The sequence below is a fragment of the Thalassophryne amazonica genome, chromosome 5 (genome assembly GCF_902500255.1).
Source record: "Thalassophryne amazonica chromosome 5, fThaAma1.1, whole genome shotgun sequence".
In the NCBI taxonomy this organism is placed as follows: Eukaryota; Metazoa; Chordata; class Actinopteri; order Batrachoidiformes; family Batrachoididae; genus Thalassophryne; species Thalassophryne amazonica.
Genome location: NC_047107.1, coordinates 31,217,957 through 31,243,873, shown reverse-complemented (window position 1 = coordinate 31,243,873; position 25,917 = coordinate 31,217,957). Strand labels below are relative to the sequence as shown.

The window sequence follows — 25,917 nt, the reverse complement described above, 5'->3', positions numbered from 1 at the left end:
TGTTGCAATTTCATTAGCTCCCGTTCTTCTCACATGGACGTAAACAAAGCGCATCTCGTGGCAGGCAGTGCTTCATTTGTAAAGTGGGAGGTCCCAGAGCGCAGAGGATGGGTGGCTCCGGTGCAGTGTTGCCAGATGTACGATAATTATCGTATTTGTACGATAGTTTTGCCCTCTGTACGATCAATAATGGGAAAAAAATCCAAAATGTACTATAATTTCAGTTGTTGCCCAAACACGCATCTCTCTCTGACACCCAAGAATCATTTTGCAGGCGTTGCACTCAGGCGGCATCAAAGACACAACACACACAGGGCTGCTGCTGGCTTTGGCCGCCCGGGACAACGTCATTTGAAAGCCCGCCCCCTCTCATACAAAGTAATGAGTTCCATCCAATCTTTACCGTGACAGGAAGATTCCCCAACCAACATCTTTTTTTTTTTTTTACTTTATTTCAACAAATGCAACAACAAACGAACTAAACACAAGAGCAAAGAGATATACAAGAAAAATAAAAAAAAAGTTAAAGTTCCTTATGGAGGTGTCAACATTTTTTCTGTGTTCAACAAAATCTGCACAAGTGGCCATGGCATCGGATGACAACAGCCACCTCGAGGTTGAATTCGACTCTTTCTAGTCTGGTAATTAACACATGTTTGTGTTACTTCACAGAAAAAAAAATCTTTCTAGTAGTGCGTTCTAGTTTCCCCATTACTATAATTACTGTTTAAAAATGTGACATAAAATTCTTTGGAAATTAAAAACAAAACAAAACACTAAAATAGCTACGTTGTATGCGTTTTGTTTGTGTACGATAATTTCTCCCAAAATACGATAATTTTGAGGTTTTGGTACGATAGTTTCATATTTCATATCTGGCAACACTGCTCCGGTGCAGAAAAACAAGAAGGGCGGGGGGGGGAGGGGAGGGGTTGCGAACAATGCTGTGCGCCACACTTAAAATAAACTGCACACCCACACAAACCTTCACAAATGACACTAACATCCTGCCTTTTCCTCAGAAATTACTACATTTATGTTTGCTGTCTGTCTCTGTACTTTTTTTTGTCGGTTTTGCGCTCTTTTTCATACTTTTGCCTCGTTTCAAAAGTCACCGAACGCACTTTACCGTAATATATGCAACATATAGCATACTGTTGGAAAGCACGGGTTCTTGGCTTGCTGTCAGTGTTAAATTTTTCAGAGTGAGGGCTTACATGAGAACTTACGGTAATGAGAATCAGCGGCGCATTAGTGTGAAACTTCCGTGTTTTTCCTCTGCGTTATGACATCACAGGCTTCGTTTACCGTAATACACCATATATATTATTGGAAATCCCTTTTTTTTTAAATTAGGTTGCCAGATACCTACAACTGCATTATTGATGAAGAGAATAGATTATACATCTTGGTTGCAAAAACTTTTTTTTTTTTTGTTAGCTCCACAAGTATTTTTTTTGTTGTCTTGTTCTCTCAGGTGTAGGCCTATCGAATAGATTCGTGATTTTGGGTGCAATTTTGTTATTTAAGCTATTTGTTTGTTTGCCTACACACTTAATATTGTAAATAAAGTGTTAAATTATTCAGCATTATGTCGTCATATGTTATGTATTATGCTGTACTTGTGCGTCTAATGGTATGAGTGGGTTAGGGCGTGGTGGTGGTGGGCAGGGGGGCCGGGGGGGGTCGTATTGTCCCTACCAAAGCTGAGACCAAACCTACGCCCTTGGTTGAGATATATAGGTACAGTGAGGCAAATAAGTATTTGATCCACTATCGATTTTGCAAGTTTTCTCACCTACAAAGAATATAGAGGTCTGTAATTTTTATCGTAGATACACTTCAACTGTGAGAGACAGAATCTAAAAATAAAATTCAGAAAATCACATTGTATCATTTTTTAAAATAATTCATTTGTATTTTATTACATGAAATAAGTGTTTGATCACCTACCAACCAGCAAGAATTCTGGCTCACACAGACCTGTTAATTTTTCTTTGAGTCCTCTTATTCTGCACTCTACCTGTATTAATTGCACCTGTTTGAACTTGTTACCTGTATAAAAGACACCTGTTCACACACTCAGTCAATCACACTCCAACCTGTCCACCATGACCAAGATCAAAGAGCTGTCTAAGGACACCAGAGGCAAAACTGTAGACCTGCACAAGACTGGGATGGACTACAGGACAACAGGCAAGCAGCTTGGTAGAAGACAACTGTTATGATTATTTATTAGAAAGTGAAAGAAACACAAGATGACTATCAATCTCCCTCAGTCTGGGATTCCATGCAAGATCTCACTTTGTGGGGTAAGGATGATTTTGAGAAAGCCCAGAACTACACAGGAGGACCTGGTCAATGACCTGAAGAGAGCTGGGACCACAGTCACAAAGATTACATTAGTAACACATGATGCTGTCATGGTTTAAAATCCTGCAGGGCAGCAAGGTCCCCCTGCTCAAGCCAGCACTTGTCCAGGCCCATTTGAAGTTCACCAGTGACCAGTATTATCCAAAGGAGGCATGGGAGAAGGTCATGTGGTCAGATGAGACCAAAATAGAACTTTTTGGTATCAACTCCACTCGCCGTGTTTGGAGGATGAGAACAACTGTCCCGACCGTGAAGCATGGGGGTGGAAACATCATTTTTGGGGGTGCATTTCTGCAAAGGGGACAGGACGACTGCACAGTATTGAAGGGAGGATGGATGGGGTCATGTGTCGCAAGATTTTGGCAAACAACCTCCTTCCATCAAGAGCTTTGAAGATGGGTCATGGCTGGCTCTTCCAGCATGACAATGACCCCAAACACACAGTAACTAAGGAGTGGCTCCATAAGAAGCATTTCAAGGTCCCGGAGTGGCCTGGCCAGTCTCCAGACCTGAACTCAATAGAAAATCTTTGGAGGGAGCTGAAACTCCAAACCTGAAAGATCTGGAGAAGATCAAGGAGTGGACCAAAATCCCTGCTGCAGTCTGTGCAAATGTGGTCAAGAACTACAGGAACAACCTGACCTCTGGAACTGCAAAGAAAGGTTTCTGTACCAAATATTAAGGTCTGTTTTTCTATTGGATCAAATACTTATTTCATGCAATAAAATGCATATTAATTATTCAAAAATCATACAATGTGATTTTCTGATTTTTTCTGTTGCTGTTTGTAATTCTGCTTGTGTTCACAGCTTCGATATTTTCTTAATGAGACAATTAAACTTTCTTCACCCGCTGTATGTCCTGTAATTAAGGTGGTAGGCTTTTCAATGCATTGATGGGATAAAACCTGATCACAATCTAAATATTTTAATTCTGACTGACCCACTGTCAGTATCTTGGGTACACATCTTATTCATGGTAACCAATATCCTGTCCTAACAGCTCTGGGTAGTTATTTATAGCTTTATTGTGCCAGTTGTTGTTTGGTAATCTGTTTTCTTTAACATAAAAACCTCTTTGGTAAGATGAAGTTATAAGAATACTGATGTCATCTTGACTCTTTTGAGTGTGACGTTTTGGATCATGGACATAGATGTGCTGGTGGGTGAACCACTCCATGATTCTGGCCCCAGAAGCTGGTTGATCTGTGACAAATTGCTTTGTGATTTTATGATGTGGCCAAACTGTGTCTTTTCTAAATTTCCACTATACACCTGACATTATTTTATAGTTTGCAGTGGTTATAATATTATGCAAAGCTCTATGTGTTGCAGTTAAAATAAATGTTAATCTTCATGTCTCAGATATATATTTTATTATGAAACATACACATACATTTGTATGAGTTTATAAAAATGTTGGTCAGATTTTATTGGTCTTTCAAACATGGCATGTTGTTTCTCATAGATACAGCACATTTGTGTTTGCTGAAGTTGATTTACAAAGGATGCCTTCCTTTTTTTTGAACAACCTTAATCAAAACAATCAAGTCTTGGACAACTGTGTTGTGTGACAGTTTATCCCAGTGGTCTTTGGGTGAGAGGCAGCAGGTTCCACCCTGGACAGGCCACCGGACACATGTAGACAAACACATTAACACTCACACCTACGTTCACTTAAAGTGCATCTGTAGTGCATTTTTAAAAATAACTATTTCAGTAATCACGTATGATACTAGTGATCCCGTCAGGTTATGATGGTAATGAGTCCTTGTCAAGTACGCTGGAGTTCTAAGTCGCTGCTCTGTCTGTCAGACATGGTCAGTGACATGTTGCCTCCTACATGGGCTGTTCCAGCAGCGGGAGTGACGCACGGTCGTTGATTTTGTGATTGGCTGAGCTGCAGCGGACTGGTTGGGTGCTGTCTGCCAGTGAATGTGAAAGAAGTAGTTCTAGCAGCAGGTGTACAAGGCGTTATAGAGGCAGCTACGATTTTACACATATTGCATACGATCCCTGCTTCATGCACACTTCAAGTGCAATTCGATCACATTCCTACTATGTGTGAAGGGGCCCTAAGGTTATGTTATGGTTATAGTTAGAAGGGGAAGATAATAAATACCAAAATAAAAACCACGTAGCAGCAGACTGCTCACAAAATAACAGGTTTGTCCTGAATAGCAGGACTAAGCTTGAAGCCCAGAGACACCACTGACTCAACACACTTCACTTTCGGCTTGTAAATGATCCACGTAGCTCAGTGTTTTTAACACGTGTAAAAACCCGGACGAGCCCCGTAAAGACTCGACCCCGTCCTTAATTTCTGCCCTCTCTGGCTGGCGTTGCTTTAAAAAAATAGTCACCACAGCTCAGTTTGAGGTCTGAAGAAATCTTCCACGACCCACCGTCAAATTTATGTGAAGGATTTTTGAAAAAGGTGTGACATCAGGTAACACTCAGATGAGGTCAACAACACATTACGCTGTCTGCTGACAAAAATGGTACGACATGACTTAGACTTGTTTTTGTCATTCAGTAAAAAAAAAAAAAAAAAAAAAAAAAAAAAAAAAAAAAATCACAGATGCTGTCACAGAAGAAAATATCAACACACTGCACAAATAAACAAAAACACAGAATAAAAGTCCATGTTGTGTGATAGTAATTAACTGGGTTTGGGAAAAAACAAAACAAAACAATCAATAACTGTCTCTGCATATACACAGCATACAATCAATGAATAAAGAACACGGGATATTATTGCTCATTATGACATGTACACTTTGTTTCAATGAGCAATTGAATGTCGATTTTTGGCCTTTTAAAATATGTCTCATATTATAAAAGATCACAATATTGCATTGCTTTTTTTTCCCCCCACTCCTAGTTAGAGTGTTACATTGAAGCAGAGTGCCTGAGTGAGTGACCCTACAAGGTGTGGGTTGTCATTTCTGAAGACGGCATCATGCATTTGGCAGATTGTCAGTGCACAGGGTAAGTGGTGTGTCATATTAAAAAAAATACTGTAATGATCAAAGGGCAATACAGTGGATCAGTGGTTAGCACTGTTGCCTCACAGCAAGATCATGGGTTTAATTGCCTGCTGTGGCCTTTCTGTGTGAAGACTGTATGTTCTCCACGTGTCTGCGTGGATTCCCTCCAGATGCTCCGGCTTCCTCTCACATCAAAAGACATGCAGGTTAGGCGGATTGGACACTTTAAATTGTCCATAGGTGTGTGACTGTGTTTGTTTGTTTATATGTGGCCCTGTGACGTGTTGGCATGATCACTGCCGGCGCATTTGGACATGTTACGTGTAAAGGGCTCTAGTGTCTGTCACTCAATCATCTTTGGCACTGGGCAGCGAGGATTGCAACAAACAGAAGAATTACACTGGTCAACAACATTTTTCTTCCATGGAGTTTTTCAAAGGATTTTGGGTGATTTGGGGACGCTGACTCCAAATCTGCTGTTAGTCTGCCAATCACATCATGTTTCTCTTCCATTTTAGATATTCAGATATACCTTTGTATACTGGCATAGTTCCACCTTAGAATTGGAATATAATATATACCTTACTGAATTTTCATGTTTTTGAGATATAAAACATATTTCTCATATCAAGCATTGAAGCAAACGCTGCAGTCTCACACACCTCTTCAGCACCATAAATAATATTACAGCTCTTGTTCACATTTTGCAAACCTGATTTTAAAAGTAGCTGCTTTTGTGCATGATTAGTGGTGTCAAACAAGTGAATGAGCAACTTTTGTGTAATCCATCAATATGGAACATGCAGATGTTAAAAAAAAAAAAAAATGAAGTGATAGAGGAAATCTGAGCTCAGATTCAGCATCCCAAAATCACCCTAAATCAGTTCTCAAAATCCATGCAAGAATTTTTTTTGACCAGTGTTAAAGGATGAGGACAGCACTCAGAAATTTGAATGTTTTAATGTCTACAGAATTAAAATAAACTTTTGATCTCCAGATAAGATGGATTCTAACTGTGCAACTTCAGTTATTTTATTGCATGTGCAACATCGATTAATGTAATATCTAATCCCTCAGATCGACTGTGACGTCATATAAAGAGCAGCATGTTCCTGGTCTCCTCTTCATAGATGTGTGGAATTAGTCCCATTGAAGAGGGAATCATCCGCACGGAGGAACAGCCTCGGAGTTCTTTCTCGTACTGGATGAGCTGCCTCCAGAAGCCTGGATTCGGCCTCACCACGGGTCGGCGGGCCTTTAGCCACGCGTGGGCATCCAGCAGCGTGAGTCCGCGGTACTTCATCAGGTAGACCAAGCAGAGGGCGGCCGAGCGGCTCACACCGGCGTTACAGTGCACCAGCGTCCGGCCGCCCAGCTCCGCCGTCCGCTCGATCCGGTCCGCCACCTCGTCAAAGTGATCGCTGAGAGGGAAGTCCGGGGAATCGGTGACCGGGATGTGGATGAACTCCACCCCGGGAGGAATCGGTCTGCTGCCGCCGCTCTCGGTAACGTTCATCACGCAGCTGATTCTACAGCGAGCCAGCAGCGAAACATCAGCCACGGCTCTGGCGTTACTTATATAAAGCTGCTCGGTCACCTGCTGCAGACCGGAAAGTCCCTTCGGTGGCATGAATTTAACACAAACTGCCCGCAGATGCAACGGAAGCCGGTCGGTTCATGAATCAACCGGGTTAATGATTCGAATCTCCGTACTGAATCAGGAATCACGAGTCCGAGTCCGGTGGATACTTTGAGTCCTCTGGCTGCCTGCTGCTAACTTTGGCTCACTGAACTCTAGTGTATAGTTCAGTGCTGTGGGTGCTGCGAGTGAGCGGACTCACCGGAAACAACACTCACTCCAGTGAACCAGATCACTGTAGTGAGTGATTCAGAGTAACCCGACCAGAGTCCATCAAATGAACCAAGTTTTCCACCACGAAACGGAGGCGCTACGGCAACATCACTCGGACAAACAAAATACAGTTGAGTTTGTCACCACCTACCGTCTGTGGTCAACACTCGACCAAAGTTGCTCTTGCACATTTTATCTGCGGTCACTTATCTGTACAAAAACATTTTAAATTGTTATCTTTGTATAAAGCATTTTAAATTGTCATCTTAAAGTTTTTTTTCTGTTCAGTTTAAACATTAAAGAGAGCATCTCTTTGTTGTCTTGATGTCTATGCAAAACAGAACCTAGAACATAATACCCTCAAATTAGGAAAAGGTGGGCCAAAATGGAAAACATCTGTTTTTGGATGACAATTGTAGATTTTGTGGTGAGGCTACTGGAATCCGTGTGAGGGGGAACCTAAAGGTACTTATGTTACATATCCTAAAATAAGCCATCTTCGGGTTGAAGTGTTAGAAATTCAGAAATTCAGACTTTGAGACAGGAAGTCTGGCTGTGAGGATTTTTGTAGACAGCTGCCCAATGAACACAGGTGTTTGACAGCATGTCTTCTGATGGGTCAAATGCTCCAGATACTGGTACTGAAGGTCCAACATCACAAGATCAAACACAAAACAAACATCCATGTTCCTACATATTTATACAGTTGAGTTGTACAATATTTTATTGACTTTAGAATGGACTCAACAGACAAAAGGTGACTGTGAGGTTATGTACTTGCAGCTCATCAGAGGAAATATTGGGGGATACACAGGTTTGCATAGTGAACAAATGAGTGATATGGAGCCATTTGTAAATCCAAAATGGCTCCTGTGTGTATCAGCAGCAGTGAAAACTAGTTTTTATTGCTTTTTGAAAACAAAAAGCAATAACACATTGCTATTTTATTTTTATATGTAAAATACAACCTAAGGCAGTAGTTTTCAAACTGTGGGGCATAAACACTGTTTGGCGTAAACAACTGTAAACACTGTTAACCAACAAAAAGAAGGGGAAAAAGGGAAAATGAAAACATTGTTAGCTAACATGCCAGGAGCAAAATGGATACATTTTTAGTGCGTAAATCTACCAGTGAGAAGACAAAGATTGGGGCAACCAAAAAAAGAAGAAAGTTGAGGACGATCTTTGTTTGCTCCTCTCCACAGCGCATCCTCACATCAGCCACGTCAAAGACCCAGACTCATTGTTCACACTAAACAAGAGGAGAGACTAAATATGTATAAAAGTTTAATATTATTTATGTTAAAATGTTATTTATGTCAAAGACATTTAAAAACACAATGTTTAAATGTTTAAAAAAACAATGTTTGAAATATGACAAAGGTAAAAATATAAGAGTAGAAAGTTTTTTAAAAAAAACATGTTTAAAATGTTTGAAAAGGGTTGTAAAATGTATGAAAGAATAGAAAGTTCTGTCAGGGCGTACTGATGTCCGGCAACCGTAGCAACTGGACCCGCAAAGCAGACTCGCAGACTTGGCGTAGGAGTAGGACAAAACATGGTCTTTATTCCAGGCTTAGGTTCGGTGCACAGGTGGTCAAGCAGCGGAGCAGAGGTACAATTGGGGTCGAACAAAAATGCAGTCATGAACAAGCAGGGGCCAAGGCACGCGCAAACACGGTAATCAAAGACAAGGCAAGAGGTGTGGTTGAGGAGAACAGAGCAATAATCGGTACATGGCTTCGCAAAAACAGGAATGAGAACAAAAAGCTGGAATGTGTGCAAGAAGCAACAACAAACTGGCAACGAGCTTCTTCTTGGTTGTTGGCAGGCTAAGCATGTTCAATGCATTGCTGCCCCCCTCAGGTCATAAGACACAGAACACCTATTAAACATCAACGGGATAGAGACAGCACTCCTATATTTTCCAATACAAGCCACAAGTTTTTAAAAAACAAAGCACCAAATTCGCTCTCTCCTTTGGGGAGGCTCCATGCCCTAGTAATGTCCTCAAGGAAAAGGTACTATAACCCAAATCTGTCAAACCACTAAACATAACCATTCTATCCTGTGCGTACAAAGGGCATTGTATTAACACATGAAGAACAGATTCAGAGACGCCGCAAAAATGACAGCAACCGTCCGGATGTTTCCCAAGCACATGCAGCCCACTGTTTAACCCACAGTGACCCAGCCTAAGCCTTGCCCTAGCAGTGAGCTGTGAGACTGTGATGATTTAAATAAGGAGCAAACAAATCAGGGTGATGTGAAGCAGGTGTTAATTTGGTGCATGTGAGGAACAATCTAGTGAGTGAATGGAAACACTAAACAGACTGAATCACAGTGAGGGAAAAAGACAATGGCAGGTGCAGGGTGTGGAGTCAACATAATAAGCTGGGCGTGAGGAATAACAGGGAACAATGAACAGAGCTAAAACAGAATATAATACTACTATGAACAGGAACTAAAATCAGACATGAGCATGAGAACTGATCAGGGAAAAATAAGAACGTAAACATTAAGACAAAACTAAACTGGAACTGACAAATGACTGAAGAATACAATAAAGATAACCAGATGACAAAATCAACAAGCAAAGACTAAATAATAAACAAAGCAAAATCTGATATTAAAGTACAACAGAAAATAACAGAAATGAGAAGATCAAAAATAAACAGATGACCACTAAATGATAAACAATGAAAACACAACCTGGCAGAACTAGAATGGAACTGAACTATGGCAGAAGTATAAAAGAAAAAGTGGCAAAGCAAAATGGAACATAGAATAAACACATGATGAAAATAAACGACTAATAAAGCAAAGCTGGGGCCCAATGATGGGTGAAGCAGCAGGACCTTCGTGGCTGGGATGACGGTGGGGATCGAACCCACGCGGCTCGCACAAAAGACCATTCCTCTACCAGGCCAACCAAAGGGGAACTCCCATGTTAGCCAAGCTAGTGGGAATGTCTTTTCAATTGGGACCCGGGACTTTCATCCCGCTACAATGGGCAAAACAAAGAGGGAAAAGAACCAAAGCTGTGATCATGGCCGAGTATGACAAGTTCTTTAACAGTAAGTAAGTCCCTTCGGCTGCTCCCTTGTTTGCACTCGGGGTCGCCACAGCAAATCCAAGTTGGATCTACATGTTGAATTGGCACAGGTTTTACGCAGGATGCCCTTCCTGACGCAACTCCACATTACATGGAGAAATGTGGCAGGGGTGGGATTTGAACCCGGAGCCTTCTGAACTGAAACCAAGCGCATTAACCACTTGGCCACCACCCCTGCTATGACAAGTTCTTTAACAATATGTTTAAAATGTTTACAAAGGCTGTAAAATGTGTAAATGCATAGACAGTTCCTTAAAAACACAAATATATTTAAAATGTGTTTAACGTGTAAAAGAATAAAAAGAAACACACAAAGATGTTGAAATTGTGTGTATGTGTGTCGTGGTGATGGTGGTGGTGGTGGGGCGCAGCTATTCATTTGTTCTCTGGGGGGAGGGGGGGCTCACTCTCCCACACTTTGAAAACCCCTGGCTTAAGGTATTGTTTATCAGCTGGTGCTGCTAACATTGCCTAACGCAGTAGATGTTGCTAACAACTACTAGTTACACTGAGTTAAAACACAAACAGTAAATTAAAACACTAATGTAACTTCTGCGCCACCTGTCCTCTTTCACCAGGTCTCTTTGGTGGGCCACATAAATTTTTAGTGCTCAATCCTCCAAAATCTTAGAGGCGTTCATCTTATTTGCAGGCTTACAGCGTGTGTACTATAATGCACAGGGCGTTAGTCCATCCCAGCCAGCTTGTATAAGCAATAACTCAAAAAGAATAAATCATCTTGTAACTTGCCAAATTAAAATAACATATAAGGTGGGGGGGGGAACCCCACCTTCAAATATGGAGAACTTTGGTGCACAAGAAACAGCAACTTTGTTTTGTCTATGTAATATCCCATAGATGTGTCTGCCACCTGCTGGATAGTTAATGGATGAACAACGTTCTCATATATGAAAGAAATTCTATCTTGTTTTGACAATTGAAAATTCCTTCAATGTTAAAGGATAGAGATTTTTCCAATTTTCCCTGACTTTGACCTTTGACCTTGAAAATTGAATCAGTTCTTGCCTATCAGGATATGAATCCTTTGTAAAAATGTCATATCGATATATGAAAAACTATGGGTTACAGGCTGTTCACAACGAGACAAACAAACAGGTGTGACAACATAACCTCCGCCCTGCTTCGTTGGTATAATAAGTAAAAGCTGTATCAATGCGAAGGCCCTGGGAACGCGTCCTGTTCTCCCTGGGTTTCCGTGGATTCCCTCCGGGTGCTCCGGCTTCCTCCCACATCCAAAGACATGCGGGTTAGGTTAACTGGAAACTTTAAGTTGACCATCGGTGTGTCTATGAGTAAGAATGCGCTTGTCTGTTCAAGGTTCAAAAGGTTTATTGTCATATGTACAGTAAGAAACGTATTTCCCTGTGCAATGAAATTCTCTTCTTTGCTGCTCTCACCGGGTGTCTATAATAATAGTCAAAATAGGCATTAAAAAAAAAAAAAAAGTTGATAAGTGGATCTGAGATGGACTGGCGTTCTGTCCAGGATTGGCCCCGATGACTGCTGGAATAGGTTCCAGCCCCCATGTGACCCTTGAAATGGAGTAAGCGGGTACAGAAAATGAATTAATGAATGAAGCAGAATGAAGCAAGTGGTAAAGGGTCGAAATGATATAAAATGTTTCCACCTAGCGACATCTGTTGGTCACAAAGGAAAATAGCAACAGATACTGTTTGATGAACACTGCTTTGATCCAGTGTTCATGTAGGCTTCACGAATTTAACACAAAGAAATATATACTTTGTGTTTGTAATGAATGGTGAGGTGTTAGTTGGAACGGTAATTTCGTATGGTTTGAACAGTCCAAATTAGTTTTTTCGACACCTCTGTGTTTACACATTGTAATTAAAAACTAAAAAAAAAAAAAAAAAAAATTGCAAATCTAAGTTCCTACAACAGACACCGTGAATTATTTACGAATCTTAATGCTTTGACATTGCCGTTTAACCCGCACGACGCTTCACTATCTGTAAATTATTACTGGCCGCAAACTGAATCATGCTTCAGGTTTCATTAAACCCAATAGCTAACCAACAAAACAAATCCACCCTAAGTTTACCGTTTCTAGTACACTGTAGTTTACTTTTTTAATTGACTTTACGTCCTTACCCTTGCTGTTCACTATGTAGCCAACCGTTGAGTTTACTAGGTCGTAATGAATGGGAGTAGTGAACAAATGAGTGACATGGTACGCAGCCCAGTGAACACGGAAGCATGAACAGGATATCGTCAAACCTGCCAGATTGTCAGTGCATGTGGCTCAGTTTATTTCTCTTTAAAAGAAATTTTAAAGACTGGCTGTCATGAAGACATTTTTCTTGCTGCTCGCGCTGTTTTTGTGTTATTGCTTCGAAGGTAAGAAGTTGTCATGTTTGTGGTTTAAGCGTATTGTTGGAGAGATGTGCTGCGTTCGAGGAACTCGGAAAAGTGTAATCGAACGAAAATTCAAGTCTGAAACTCAGACACGATCTGTGAAGACGGAATTAGCGTTCCCGAGAGAGGTGTAGATCACCAGGCGTAACAGTTTTAGTGGTTTGTAGTTTTCCAGCTTGCAAAAGCAAACGGTTTTCGGCGAAGCAAAAGGCTTCAAAAGTCCCGGAACATTGTTTCAGTTTTATCATCACGACCTTTCTGATATGGATGGACAAAACGCGTCATTTGAAGACGTCATCTTGAACTCTGGTCATGTTAAATTCTGTCAGTGTGTTTGATTATTTTTTTCCCCCATCACACCGGTTCAACCAGTGCAGCTGCATTATGAAAACAATCGCCTCTTTCCGCGTTACAGTGACGCAAATAATGAAACCTTATGCAGTAATTAAATATTCACGTTTAATCATTGAAAAAACATTTATGTATTTAGGTTATATGCCTCTAATTTATGAGAATCAGATTGTATTTAATCGGGTTTTTTTTTTTCAATCATTTTATTCCTGAGGCATCATCAGCAGTGACGGCTCCTGTTGTCAGGTTAAAAAAATGCGGACCACCGACAAATAAATGAAAACTGGTAATCGGTTTACTTTTTGAAAAACAAAAAATCGAAACAAGTCTAATTTTGTTGTGTGAACATTTGAGCTTTTGTCATTTTGTTCTTCTGTTGCTCTGTTTAACAAGATTGTTTTTTTTAAATAAAAAACCGAGGGTGCCCAGAACTTAGCCCAGTACAGAATCTGTAATTATATTTTGACTAGCGTGTTGCCCCTGGGGATTCACGGGTTCTAGCGTTTATAAAATAGGTAGCTGAAGGGTGATAATAAATTAAGCAAAGTTTCGATAATGAATTTAACTGAAACTGCAGGAAATTAAAATGAGAGTTTTGTGAATTATTTATTCATTGTTTGGCACATTTAGTTGATGACATGATGGGCATGGTTGAGATACTTGTTCAGAGCTTGTCTGGTTACCAGAGACTGATTAATTGTGATATCAATATCCATTGTTCGCTATTTTTACCTTCTTCTTCTTCTTTCAGCTGCTCCCGTTAGGGGGCGCCACAGCAGATCAGTCATTTCCATCTCACCCTGTCATCTGTATCTTCCTCTGTTACACCAACCACCTGCATGTCCTCCCTCATCACATCCATAAACCTCCTCTTTGGCCTCCTACCTGGTGGCTCCATCCTCAGCATCTCTCTCCCTATATACCCTGGGTTTCTCCTCTGCACATGTCCAAACCATCTCAATCTCGCCTCTCTTAATGCAGCAGATAACAGAATATTGACAGTGGATTTGTTCAATTGGTGATGCAAGCACTTCATTCAGCAGAAATACTCCTTAGATATTACTCTTTTGATAAAAATGACTGGCCACTTGAGTGGTCAATAGGCAGGTAGGGGTCAATTGAGGAATTACACAGGGGTCAAAAATTTAAATGCTCCAATCATATTGAAAACTATACCACATTATTTAACTGATCATAAAGATTCCAAAAAGGTATAGATTGGAGTATCTGCGACTGAATATTATGGGGTAAAACAGCAAGAATCGTGGCAGAGGTCAATGGACAATTTTCAAGATCCGCCGCCATCTTGAAACCGAGAGCCTCCAGTGTTTGGCGTCATTAGAAACACCTGCTCAGCTGTCAAATTTACAGGGAGTGAAATGGCCCCTGGAGGCGAATTCCACGCCGTATCGGAAAGTAATTTTGTTGTCGTCGTTGTTACCCCACATAAAATGAGAGAGTGCTGCAATGGGGTAAATATGGATCTAAAGCCCCTGTCACACGGCACTAATGAAGGACACTGAAGCCAAAATGAAACAAATCTGGACTTACTTTGACTTTCAGAGACATCATTTAACCCTTGTCCAGCTTCGTTCCTGTATGAATCCTGACAACAACTTCACATCATCTGTATTTTGTTTTGCTTTCTGTCTTGATGGTTCCTCATCCTTTGTGTAATTCCCGTACCGTTAGTGTTCTGTTGACTGTCATCCAAAAAAACAGAAGAGGAGCTTCTTTCAGAGACTGTTCGTTAGTGTAGTCCCGGTGTGAGGGGAGTGCTGAACCCCTCACACCGGCCAGAGAGACAGTAGCCAGGCGAATAGCAAACTTCAACTGTGGGTGCCCAGCCACTGGGTCAATAGTCACTCCCGGTTGTTATGCCTCACGGAGTGGCTGACTGATCAAAGCTGGATGCCGGTTAAATGATGACAACGTAAGGTCCAGATTTCTTATTTTGTTTTAGCTTTGGTGTACTTCATTAGTGCCGTGCGACCCGGGCTTTACATTTGTTGTTAGGAAAGTTCAACGACTAAAATACCAACATTCTGAGTGCAATGAACATCTTTTCACTGTTATTTGATTTCTTTGTGCGACTGACATCATTATTCAAGCATTCAACAGGCTATTCCTACCGCCACACAACTCCAACCACAAACAAGAAAGTTTGTTTTTGACAGTTCTTGTTATCGAAAGTAACCGCGTCTCCCTAACTGGATAGAGTTGTGACATCATCACCCATGCGCATAGGCACTGTCTAGCGGGATCTTGAAAATTGTCCGTTTCAGTTTGTATAGGGGTCAAAAGTTAACCCTCCTGGGTCTAAGGCCTTTTTTTGCTGTTATAACAACACCTTATGAGCCACAATCAAGTAGTATATACCTTTTTTTCAGGACAATCTGAATTCATAATAGACACACTTTGTTCTATTTGCATGAATATAGAAAAAGTTATAGAACAAATGCAAAGGAAAAATTTAGGCAGAAAATAAATCTTACAAAGTTTTACTGGAAAAACACACTAAACACCAATGAATAAGCAAAGTCACACCTGAAATGGTGGAGGTCTACTTGACCAGTGTGCAAAATTTTGAATTTCTGGAATAAGTACAAATATTTTTTTTTTTTACAAAAAAACAAAAAAACAACTCACTCGTCCTGACAGATTAGGTGTGGTGGTACTCAAAAAAACAGTTCCTGTCAGCCACCAGGCACAGAGGGACATCACATCTTCCATGGTGTGGATTGCTGCTTGTTCAGTTTGTCCAAGCACAGGACACACTTCCTTCTCCCATAAGAGGCTCGCTTGCTGACATGCTCCTGTGGCTCATCACTAAAAGAAAAGAGAAATAAGTTACTTTGTGTATTTTGTAATACCTCTCATTATATTATTATTATAACAATATCGCATTTACACTGTAATCTCACAAAGACAAAGTGACTTCATCCCCCAGGGGCCACACCTAAGTACCCCATCCCCTCAGGCCAAAGGTATGAAAAAGTGTGACAGACAGGAACAAAGGAGCTCCAAGTAAACTCCCAAAGTAAAACTACAGTCTTTTACAGTCAGTACACATACATTACGGTGTATGTGTGCATACTAGTGTAAAATCATTAAAATGTAAGTTTCACATAGTCTGTTCACATAACAAATGCATAGATGCACATGTTCATATTGTTTACACTGTTGAGCAAGGGAAAACTGCATCTTCTCAAATAGAAAAAAAAAAACATACACTCAAAACAACGTAATGCACTGCTGTTTATCACAATTTACTACAGATATAATAGTTTTACTGCACTTCTTATTACCTATAATAATTTGGATACTCACTCCTCAACTGGATCCAAACGCATGAGATAGTCCAGCTCCTCGTCGGTGTAAAAACTCTCCTCACCCGATGAGCCTGACTCAACATCGCTGTCATCAAAAATCTGCTGCAAAGCTTCCTGGACAGTGAAAGTTTTCTTTGCCATTCTTGCTTCTTCCCAGAAAAAGTATATCAGATGGTTCTGTGCGTAAAGGCACTGGGGTGCATGGATACGCTTCCTTATTTTATCATAGCAACCAAGTCCAGAGCCGTTTCTGGTTCATGACGTCATTTCTGTCACCATATTGTTTGTCATTCTGTAGTATATCTATTGTTTGTGCAGCACACCTGTGTAATTGCGCACAATATACTTTGATATAGGCTCGTTTTTTTTCATGATTTGATCACATTTATAGCCATAAAAAGTGTCAGCCGAGTGACTACAAGCGTACAGAGTCGAAGCAGATCATTCTCTTGTTCACAAACAACCTTTGTCATGAGTATTTGTGCTCTGATTGGAGAACCACGCATCACATGCGTAAGGCGCACGCTGCCATTGGACAGGCATATTCAGAGCTTTAGAAACACAGGTTAGGGAGGGCCAAACTGGGAACTGGAGATGTGCTGAAAGCTTGAAATCTCACTTTTATTCTGCAAGACAAAGTAAGTTGATAGCTTCTACGGATCAAAAGATACACACGAAAATGTAAAGCAAACTCTGAGGTTGTATACGACCTCATCAACCCCGGAGGGTTAAAGTTACTCCAGTTTTGGTAAAAAGTGGTGCAAATTATTGGCTGAGTTAATAGGGTTTCAAAAAGAAATAGTTTGCACCATGTGTCATCCTTAGTTATCATGTTATGGGATAACATACGAGGTATGTTAGAAAAGTATCGGACCTTTTTATTTTTTTCAAAAACCATATGGATTTGAATCACGTGTGATTGCATCAGCCAAGCTTGAACCTTCATGTGCATGTGTGAGTTTTTTCACGCCTGTCGGTTGCGTCATTCGCCTGTGAGCACTGGTCCACCCCTCTCGTCGGATTTTTATTGTGAATAAATGTCTGAACGATTTGGAGGTTTGCTGCATCAATTTTTTCCCAGAAACTGTGAGAGACCTCCAGGTGGACACCGTTCGGAAAATTAATATGGCTTTCAGGGACGATTTTATGGGGATTATACAGATTAAGGAGTGTTACTGCCGCTTTAAGGACGGCCCACAACTGCTGAGAGCGCAGCGTGCTCCCAGCACCGATCGACATGCTCAAACAACCAGATCATTTCCAACGTGAAGGCTTTGTTGATCCGGGACCTCGTCTGACTTTCACAAAAAGGCAGAAGGCGTGGACATCAGCACTTTATCGGCACATTCCACTGTTACAGGAGTTTTTTTTTTTTTCATGGAAAGAAAAGCGGAGGGACGCGCCACAGAGCCGTTCATTACGCGGGACAAAACCACCTCGGTGTTGGTCTCACAGGACGGTTTGAGATGGCATTCAGATGGATTCCGGTTGCTTTTCAGTCGTGTGATTATCCGATTGTGATTGTGCATGAGCTGGACATGCCCCAACATGTCCTGGAAGGCTTCATCATGGCGTTGCTTTGCGCCATGTGGCTCCACCGCGACGCACGGAACTCCTCCGCACGTCTGTCTTAATGTGCTGAACAAGTGCTGATGTCCATGTCTTTTCACAATTCCTGTGCTAGTCAGACAACATACCGGATCAAGACAGCGTCCAGTTTAGAAATGAACGGCACATTCCACTGTTAGAGTTTTTGTCATGGAAAGAGGAGTGGAGGAATCCCGCGCGTCACAGCGGAGCCGCATGGCACAAAGCAACGCCATGATGAAGCCTTTCAGGACATGTTGGGGCATGTCCAGCTCATGCGCAATCACAATCGGATAATCACACGACTGAAAAGCAACCGAAATCCACCTGAAAGCCGTCCTGTGAGACCAGCAACGGGGTGGTTTTGTCCCGCGTAATGAACGGCTCTGTGGCGCGTCCCTCCGCTTTTCTTTCCATTAAAAAAAACTCCTGTAACAGTGGAATGTGCCGAAAAAGTGCTGATGTCCACGTCTCCTGCCTTTTTGTGAAAGTCAGACGAGGTCCCGGATCAACAAAGCCTTCACGTTGGAAATGATCTGGTTGTTTCAGCGGGGTCTGAGCATGTCGATTGGCGCTGGGAGCGCGCCGCGCTGTCAGCAGTTATGGGCCGTCCTTAAAGCGGCAGTAACACTCCTTAATCTGTATAATCCCCATAAAATCGTCCCTGAAAGCCATATTAATTTTCTGAACGGTGTCCACCTGGAGGTCTTTCACAGTTTTTGGAAAAAAAATTGATGCAGCAAAGCTCCAAATCGTTCAGACATTTATTCTCAATAAAAAAACGACGAGAGGGTGGACCAGTGCTCACACAAAGCCTGCTCACAGGCGAATGATGCAACCGACAGGCGTGAAAAAAACTCACACATGCACACGAAGGTTCAATCTTGTCTGATGCAATCACACGTGATTCAAATCCATATGGTTTTTGAAAAAAATAAAAAGGTCAGATACTTTTCTAACAGACCTCGTATGTCACATGTTATAGAATCCAATGGACGTCGACATTGTTTGACCTTTACTTTGGAGACCAAGCATTCAACACAGTCAAAACCATTCCATTTATTAATCTTATTAGCTCAACCAATAATTTTGACTACTTTTTTTTTTTTTAACCAAAACTGGAGTAACTTTAACTTTTGACCCCTGTACAAACTGAAATTGACCTTTGTCACCATTCTTGCTGTTTTTACCCCATAACTCCATAACGTTCAGTTGTCCATCCATCCATCCATCCATTTTCTTCCGCTTATCTGGAGTCGGGTCGCGGGGGCAGCAGCTCAAGCAAAGCCGCCCAGACCTCCCGATCCACACACACCTCCCCCAGCACCTCCGGGGTAACCCCAAGGCGTTCCCAAGCCAGCCGAGAGACGTAGTCCCTCCAGCGTGTCTGGGTCTTCCCCGGGGCCTCCTCCCGATGGGACGTGCCCAGAACACCTCTCCAGCGAGGCGTCCAGGGGGCATCCGGAAAGATCCCCGAGCCACCTCAACTGGCTCCTTTCGACGTGGAGGAGCAGCGCCTCGACTCTGAGCTCCTCCTGAATGACTGAGCTCCTCACCCTATCTCTAAGGGAGTGCTCAGCCACCCTGCGGAGGAAACTCATCTCGGCTGCTTTTACTCGCGATCTCGTTCTTTCGGTCATGAGCCAAATCTCATGACCATAGGTGAGGATCGGAACGTAGATCGATCAGTAAATCGAGAGTTCCGCGCTTTCTACAACATTCAGTTGTCGAAAGTCCAAATGATACCTTTTTGGACTCTTTATGATCAGACAAATAATGCGGTATAGTTTTCAATATGATTGGAGCATTTTTTAAATTCTTGACCCCTGTGTAATTCCTCAATTGACCCCTACCTGGCTGCCTATTGAACATTCAAGTGGCCAGTCGTTTTTATCAAAACAGTAATGTCAAAGGAGTTTTTCTGCCGAATTTGGTGCTTGCTTCACCATTTGAACGATTGTTTCAGTTATCTCCTTTAATATTTGACTTTGTCTCCAAGCCGTCCCACCTGAGCTGTCCCTCTAACATGTTCATCCTAATCCTATCCATTCTTGTCACTCCCAAAGAGAATTACATCATCTTCAGCTCTGCCTCCTGTCTTTTTGTTAGTGCCACCGTCTCTAAGCTGTACAACATAGCTGGTCTCACTACAATCTTGTCGACTTTCCCCTTCACTCTTGCTGATATTTTTCAGTCCCAAATCACTCCGGCCACCTTTCTCCACCCTGCCTGCACTCTCTTCTTCCCCTCTCTACCACACTCTCCATTACGTTGGACAGTTGACCCCAAGTAGTTAAACTCATCTACTTTCACCACTTCAACTCTTTGTAACCGCGCAATTCCACCAGGCTCCCCTTTACAGCATTACAACACACATGTACCCCCCCTATTGAGGCACTGGCAAGCTAGCAGCTATAAGAAGTCAACAAATACTTTATTTCTTACATATTCATCGTCATGATAGAGTGGGCGAAAAGCAAACAACAACAAAAAAAATGCTGTCGGAAGAAGCGAGGAAAAGAAAGCGCATGGCCAGTTGAGAGGTCACACACAAGTCTGAAACGAGACTAAAATACATTGAATTGTCTTTGGATTAAAACTGGACTAAAATAACCTGACTTTTAGTCAACCAAAATCAGACTAAATAAAAATGGTGTGTGAATGGCTAAAATTCAAAAAGACATTTGACACAAGATAAAGACTAAATTAAAAAAACAGGTGACAAAATTAACACTACTTAACATAGTGCTTTACACATAATTAAGCAAGTTTATTCGTGTGTGGGTTTTCTTCTTGCTCACAGACTGGAAAATAAAAATCTACTTTTGAAGAAATTTTAAAGCATTTTGCACATGCTGTTAACTATTACGACTAATAATAATGTTCTAACATTTTTAACAGCTAAAACATCCAGTCTGTATTACATTGAGTATCCTAGTTTTACTCCTACAGTTCTGTGATAATTGGAACTGAGTAATAATATAAAATTGGTTTACTTTGGAAGAAAAATAAAATGGAAAGGATCAGTTTTTTGTAAAGGTGATATTATTATTATTACCATTATTTTTATTGTTTTCCCTTTAATGCATGGCAGACCTTGGACTGAATTTTTTTTTTTTTTTTTTTTTTTTTTTTTTTTTTAAGTGACCTGTAGCGCTAAACATAATAGGTAATGTGAATTGTAGTATTGCTAGATAGAGAAGTCCAAATTTAATATTCGGGCAGGTGTGAAGTTCCACCTTCACTTTATGTAACTTCTTTTTTAGCCACTGCTGTGGAAATTCAATCTTCTTACCTTTTTAAAAAATAAGAGAACTTTCACTGGTTTGGAGAAGAATGATGTTCCATACCTGGGACACATTAACATGAATGAGAAGTGGATGTCGGGGCTCGCTATCTCCAGGCCTGGAGTGCAGGGTGCGATGAGTCCAACTTCAGCAAATCCTGCAGGAGTTGTGCTACAATCTCGGTCAAGATCCTTCCCTGCCCTCTGGTAAACATATCAGACAGGCGTTATTCCATCTAGAATCTCCTTCCAGGTCCTCACATTTTTTGGTCAGAAATTCAATCGAAGTGATTTGCATGGTAACATTAGCTTGCACGTCTGTTATCTTGCAGTCATGTGCACTCGCGTTCTATTGTTGTATCTCTTGTTTTAAGAGGGACCAGTGCTGCAGTAATTTCTCTCGGTAGCCTTTGAGACAATGGAATGGAATCTGCTTATGATGTTGGCGTGCATTTCATCCATCATCTCCTTCATACTTATCAAGCAATCCTTGTTAGCATCAGAACTGGTGGCCTAGTCAGGGGACATTCAGGTAGGTAGCCAACTGATCTCACTTGTCCTGCCAGCAAGTTTTATCTAATGTGTTGACCAAAGTAAAATGGTAACAGTTTAAGAGTAACAAGCACATATACAGCTGGTGTGAAAAATGACTTAAGCCACAATTCCTACTGCTACACATCTTACATCCTCACTACTTAGCTGAACAAAGTAGCAGGAGGATAATGACATTATCAACCTGCCTTTCATTGTCAGTGCACCTTTGGAGAGCTGGTATAGAGTATCAACGTACATGTAACCTCCAGGGAACACTCTAGTAAGTGATGAGGCTGTGATGGTCACAGCTCCATTGTTTTACTGTCCTGCTGAACTCCACACTCAAATCAAAACACCTGTTAAATATTTTTTATGAGTGTAACTGGCTGTAAAGTCATTTTCGCATGAAGACACTACAGTCATAGAAACAAAACTATCAAAAAATCCCCTCAAATTCAAAAGGTTTTTCACCTAGATTTTATCTTTTAAAGCAGTAGATTTGAAAACGAAAAGTTGAGGTTAAACTTTTGCTCACATAAGAATGATTTAAGGCAGGGGTGCTCAAGTTCGGTCCTCGAGATCTACCTTCCGGACACTCTTAGTTGTCTCCCTGCTCCAACACACCTGAATCCAATGAAAGGCTCATTAAAAGCCTGCTAACGAGTCTTTCATTGGATTCAGGTGTGTTGGAGCAGGGAGACAACTAAAGGAAGGTAGATCTCGAGAACCAACTTGGGGGTGTGTGTGTGTATGTATATGTGTATGTGTGTGTGTGTATATGTACACTCAACAAAAATATAAACGCAACACTTTTGGTTTTGCTCCCATTTTGTATGAGATGAACTCAAAGATCTAAAACTTTTTAAACATACACAATATCACCATTTCCCTCAAATATTGTTCACAAACCAGTCTAAATCTGTGATAGTGAGCACTTCTCCTTTGCTGAGATAATCCATCCCACCTCACAGGTGTGCCATATCAAGATGCTGATTAGACACCATGATTAGTGCACAGGTGTGCCTTAGACTGCCCACAATAAAAGGCCACTCTGAAAGGTGCAGTTTTATCACACAGCACAATGCCACAGATGTCGCAAGATTTGAGGGCGTGTGCAATTGTCATGCTGACAGCAGGAATGTCAACCAGAGCTGTTGCTCGTGTATTGAATGTTCATTTCTCTACCATAAGCCATCTCCAAAGGCGTTTCAGAGAATTTGGCAGTACATCCAACCAGCCTCACAACCGCAGACCACGTGTAACCACACCAGCCCAGGACCTCCACATCCAGCATGTTCACCTCCAAGATCATCTGACAGCTGCTGAAACAATCGGTTTGCATAACCAAAGAATTTCTGCACAAACTGTCAGAAACCGTCTCAGGGAAGCTCATCTGCATGCTCGTCGTCCTCATCGGGGTGTCGACCTGACCCCACTTCGTCTTTGTAACCAACGTGAGTGGGCAAATGCTCACATTCGCTGGCGTTTGGCACTTTGGAGAGGTGTTCTCTTCACGGATGAATCCCGGTTCACACTGTTCAGGGCAGATGGCAGACAGCGTGTGTGGCGTCATGTGGGTGAGCGGTTTTCTGATGTCAATGTTGTGGATTGAGTGGCCCACGGTGGCGGTGGGGTTATGGTATGGACAGGCGTCTGTTATGGACGAAGAACACAGGTGCATTTTATTGATGGCATTTTGAATGCACAGAGATACCGTGACGAGATCCTGAGGCCCATTGTTGTGCCATACATCCAAGAACATCACCTCATGTTGCAGCAGGATAATGCACAGCCCCATGTTGTAAGGATCTGTACACAATTCTTGGAAGCTGAAAATGTCCCAGTTCTTGCATGGCCGGCATACTCACCGGACATGTCACCCATTGAGCATGTTTGGAATGCTCTGGACCGGCGTATACGACAGCGTGTACCAGTTCCTGCCAATATCCAGCAACTTTGCACAGCCATTGAAGAGGAGTGGACCAACATTCCACAGGCCACAATTGACAACCTGATCAACTCTATGCGAAGGAGATGTGTTGCACTGCATGAGGCAAATGGTGGTCACACCAGATACTGACTGGTATCCCCCCCCAATAAAACAAAACTGCACCTTTCAGAGTGGCCTTTTATTGTGGGTAGTCTAAGGCACACCTGTGCACTAATCATGGTGTCTAATCAGCATCTTGGTATGGCACACCTGTGAGGTGGGATGGATTATCGCAGCAAAGAAGAAGTGCTCACTATCACAGATTTAGACTGGTTTGTGAACAATATTTGAGGGAAATGGTGATATTATGTATGTGGAAAAAGTTTTAGATCTTTGAGTTCATCTCATACAAAATGGGAGCAAAACCAAAAGTGTTGGGTTTATATTTTTGTTGAGTGTGTGTGTGTGTGTGTGTGTGTGTGTGTGTATATATATATATATATATATATATATATATATATAATATACAACCCCTGGCAAAAATTATGGAATCACCGGCCTCGGAGGATGTTCATTCAGTTGTTTAATTTTGTAGAAAAAAGCAGATCACAGACATGACACAAAACTAAAGTCATTTCAAATGGCAACTTTCTGGCTTTAAGAAATCAAGAAATAAAATTGTGGCAGTCAGTAACGGTTACTTTTTTAGACCAAGCAGAGGGAAAAAAATATGGACTCACTCAATTCTGAGGAATAAATTATGGAATCACCCTGTAAATTTTCATCCCCAAAACTAACACCTGCATCAAATCAGATCTGCTCGTTAGTGTGCATCTAAAAAGGAGTGATCACACCTTGGAGAGCTGTTGCACCAAGTGGACTGACATGAATCATGACTGCAACACGAGAGATGTCAATTGAAACAAAGGAGAGGATTGTCAAACACTTAAAAGAGGGTAAATCATCACGCAATGTTGCAAAAGATGTTGGTTGTTCACAGTCAGCTGTGTCTAAACTCTGGACCAAATACAAACAACATGGGAAGGTTGTTAAAGGCAAATATACTGGTAGACCAAGGAAGACATCAAAGCGTTAAGACAGAAAACTTAAAGCAATATGTCTCAAAAATCGAAAATGCACAACAAAACAAATGAGGAACGAATGGGAGGAAACTGGAGTCAACGTCTGTGACCGAATTGTAAGAAACCGCCTAAAGGAAATGGGATTTACATACAGAAAAGCTAAACGAAAGCCATCATTAACACCTAAACAGAAAAAAACAAGGTTACAATGGGCTAAGGAAAAGCAATCGTGGACTGTGGATGACTGGATGAAAGTCATATTCAGTGATGAATCTCGAATCTGCATTGGGCAAGGTGATGATGCTGGAACTTTTGTTTGGTGCCGTTCCAATGAGATTTATAAAGATGACTGCCTGAAGAGAACATGTAAATTTCCACAGTCATTGATGATATGGGGCTGCATGTCAGGTAAAGGCACTGGGGAGATGGCTGTCATTACATCATCAATAAATGCACAAGTTTACGTTGATATTTTGGACACTTTTCTTATCCCATCAATTGAAAGGATGTTTGGGGATGATATCATTTTTCAAGATGATAATGCATCTTGCCATAGAGCAAAAACTGTGAAAACATTCCTTGCACAAAGACACATAGGGTCAATGTCATGGCCTGCAAATAGTCCGGATCTTAATCCAATTGAAAATCTTTGGTGGAAGTTGAAGAAAATGGTCCATGACAAGGCTCCAACCTGCAAAGCTGATCTGGCAACAGCAATCAGAGAAAGTTGGAGCCAGATTGATGAAGAGTACTGTTTGTCACTCATTAAGTCCATGCCTCAGAGACTGCAAGCTGTTATAAAAGCCAGAGGTGGTGCAACAAAATACTAGTGATGTGTTGGATTCCATAATTTTTTCCTCAGAATGGAGTGATTCCATATTTTTTTCCCTCTGCTTGGTCTGAAAAAGTAACCGTTACTGACTGCCACAATTTTTTTTCCTGATTTCTTATAGTGTTTCTTAAAGCCAGAAAGTTGCCATTTGAAATGACTTGTTTTGTGTCATGTCTGTGATCTGCTTTTTTCTAAAAAATTAAACAACTGAATGAACATCCTCTGAGGCCGGTGATTCCGTAATTTTTGCCAGGGTGTGT

General features: G+C 41.4%; 2 protein-coding genes across 2 annotated transcripts in view; one reads left to right on the top strand and one right to left on the bottom strand.

Moving 5' to 3' along the window:
• Positions 1–6,430: 6,430 nt before the first annotated feature.
• LOC117509760 (dual specificity protein phosphatase 18-like) lies at positions 6,431–7,280 on the bottom strand. The gene has a single exon (XM_034169451.1). It carries the CDS (start codon positions 6,990–6,992, stop codon positions 6,453–6,455), a length of 540 nt encoding a protein of 179 aa, XP_034025342.1. The 5' UTR covers positions 6,993–7,280; the 3' UTR covers positions 6,431–6,452.
• Positions 7,281–12,433: 5,153 nt separating this feature from the next.
• The window catches only part of LOC117510257 (trans-Golgi network integral membrane protein 2-like), a 38,557-nt gene continuing 25,073 nt past the window's right edge, over positions 12,434–25,917 (top strand). The window contains exon 1 of the mRNA XM_034169894.1: positions 12,434–12,705. Within this exon, the coding sequence (XP_034025785.1) occupies positions 12,654–12,705 (52 nt within the window). The 5' untranslated portion in view covers positions 12,434–12,653. The remainder of the gene's footprint in view (positions 12,706–25,917) is intronic.

What these genes read in the sequence shown, in the direction of transcription:
- LOC117509760 (XM_034169451.1), bottom strand. Translation starts at nt 6,992, where the DNA reads ATGCCACCGAAGGGACTTTCCGGTCTGCAGCAGGTGACCGAGCAGCTT.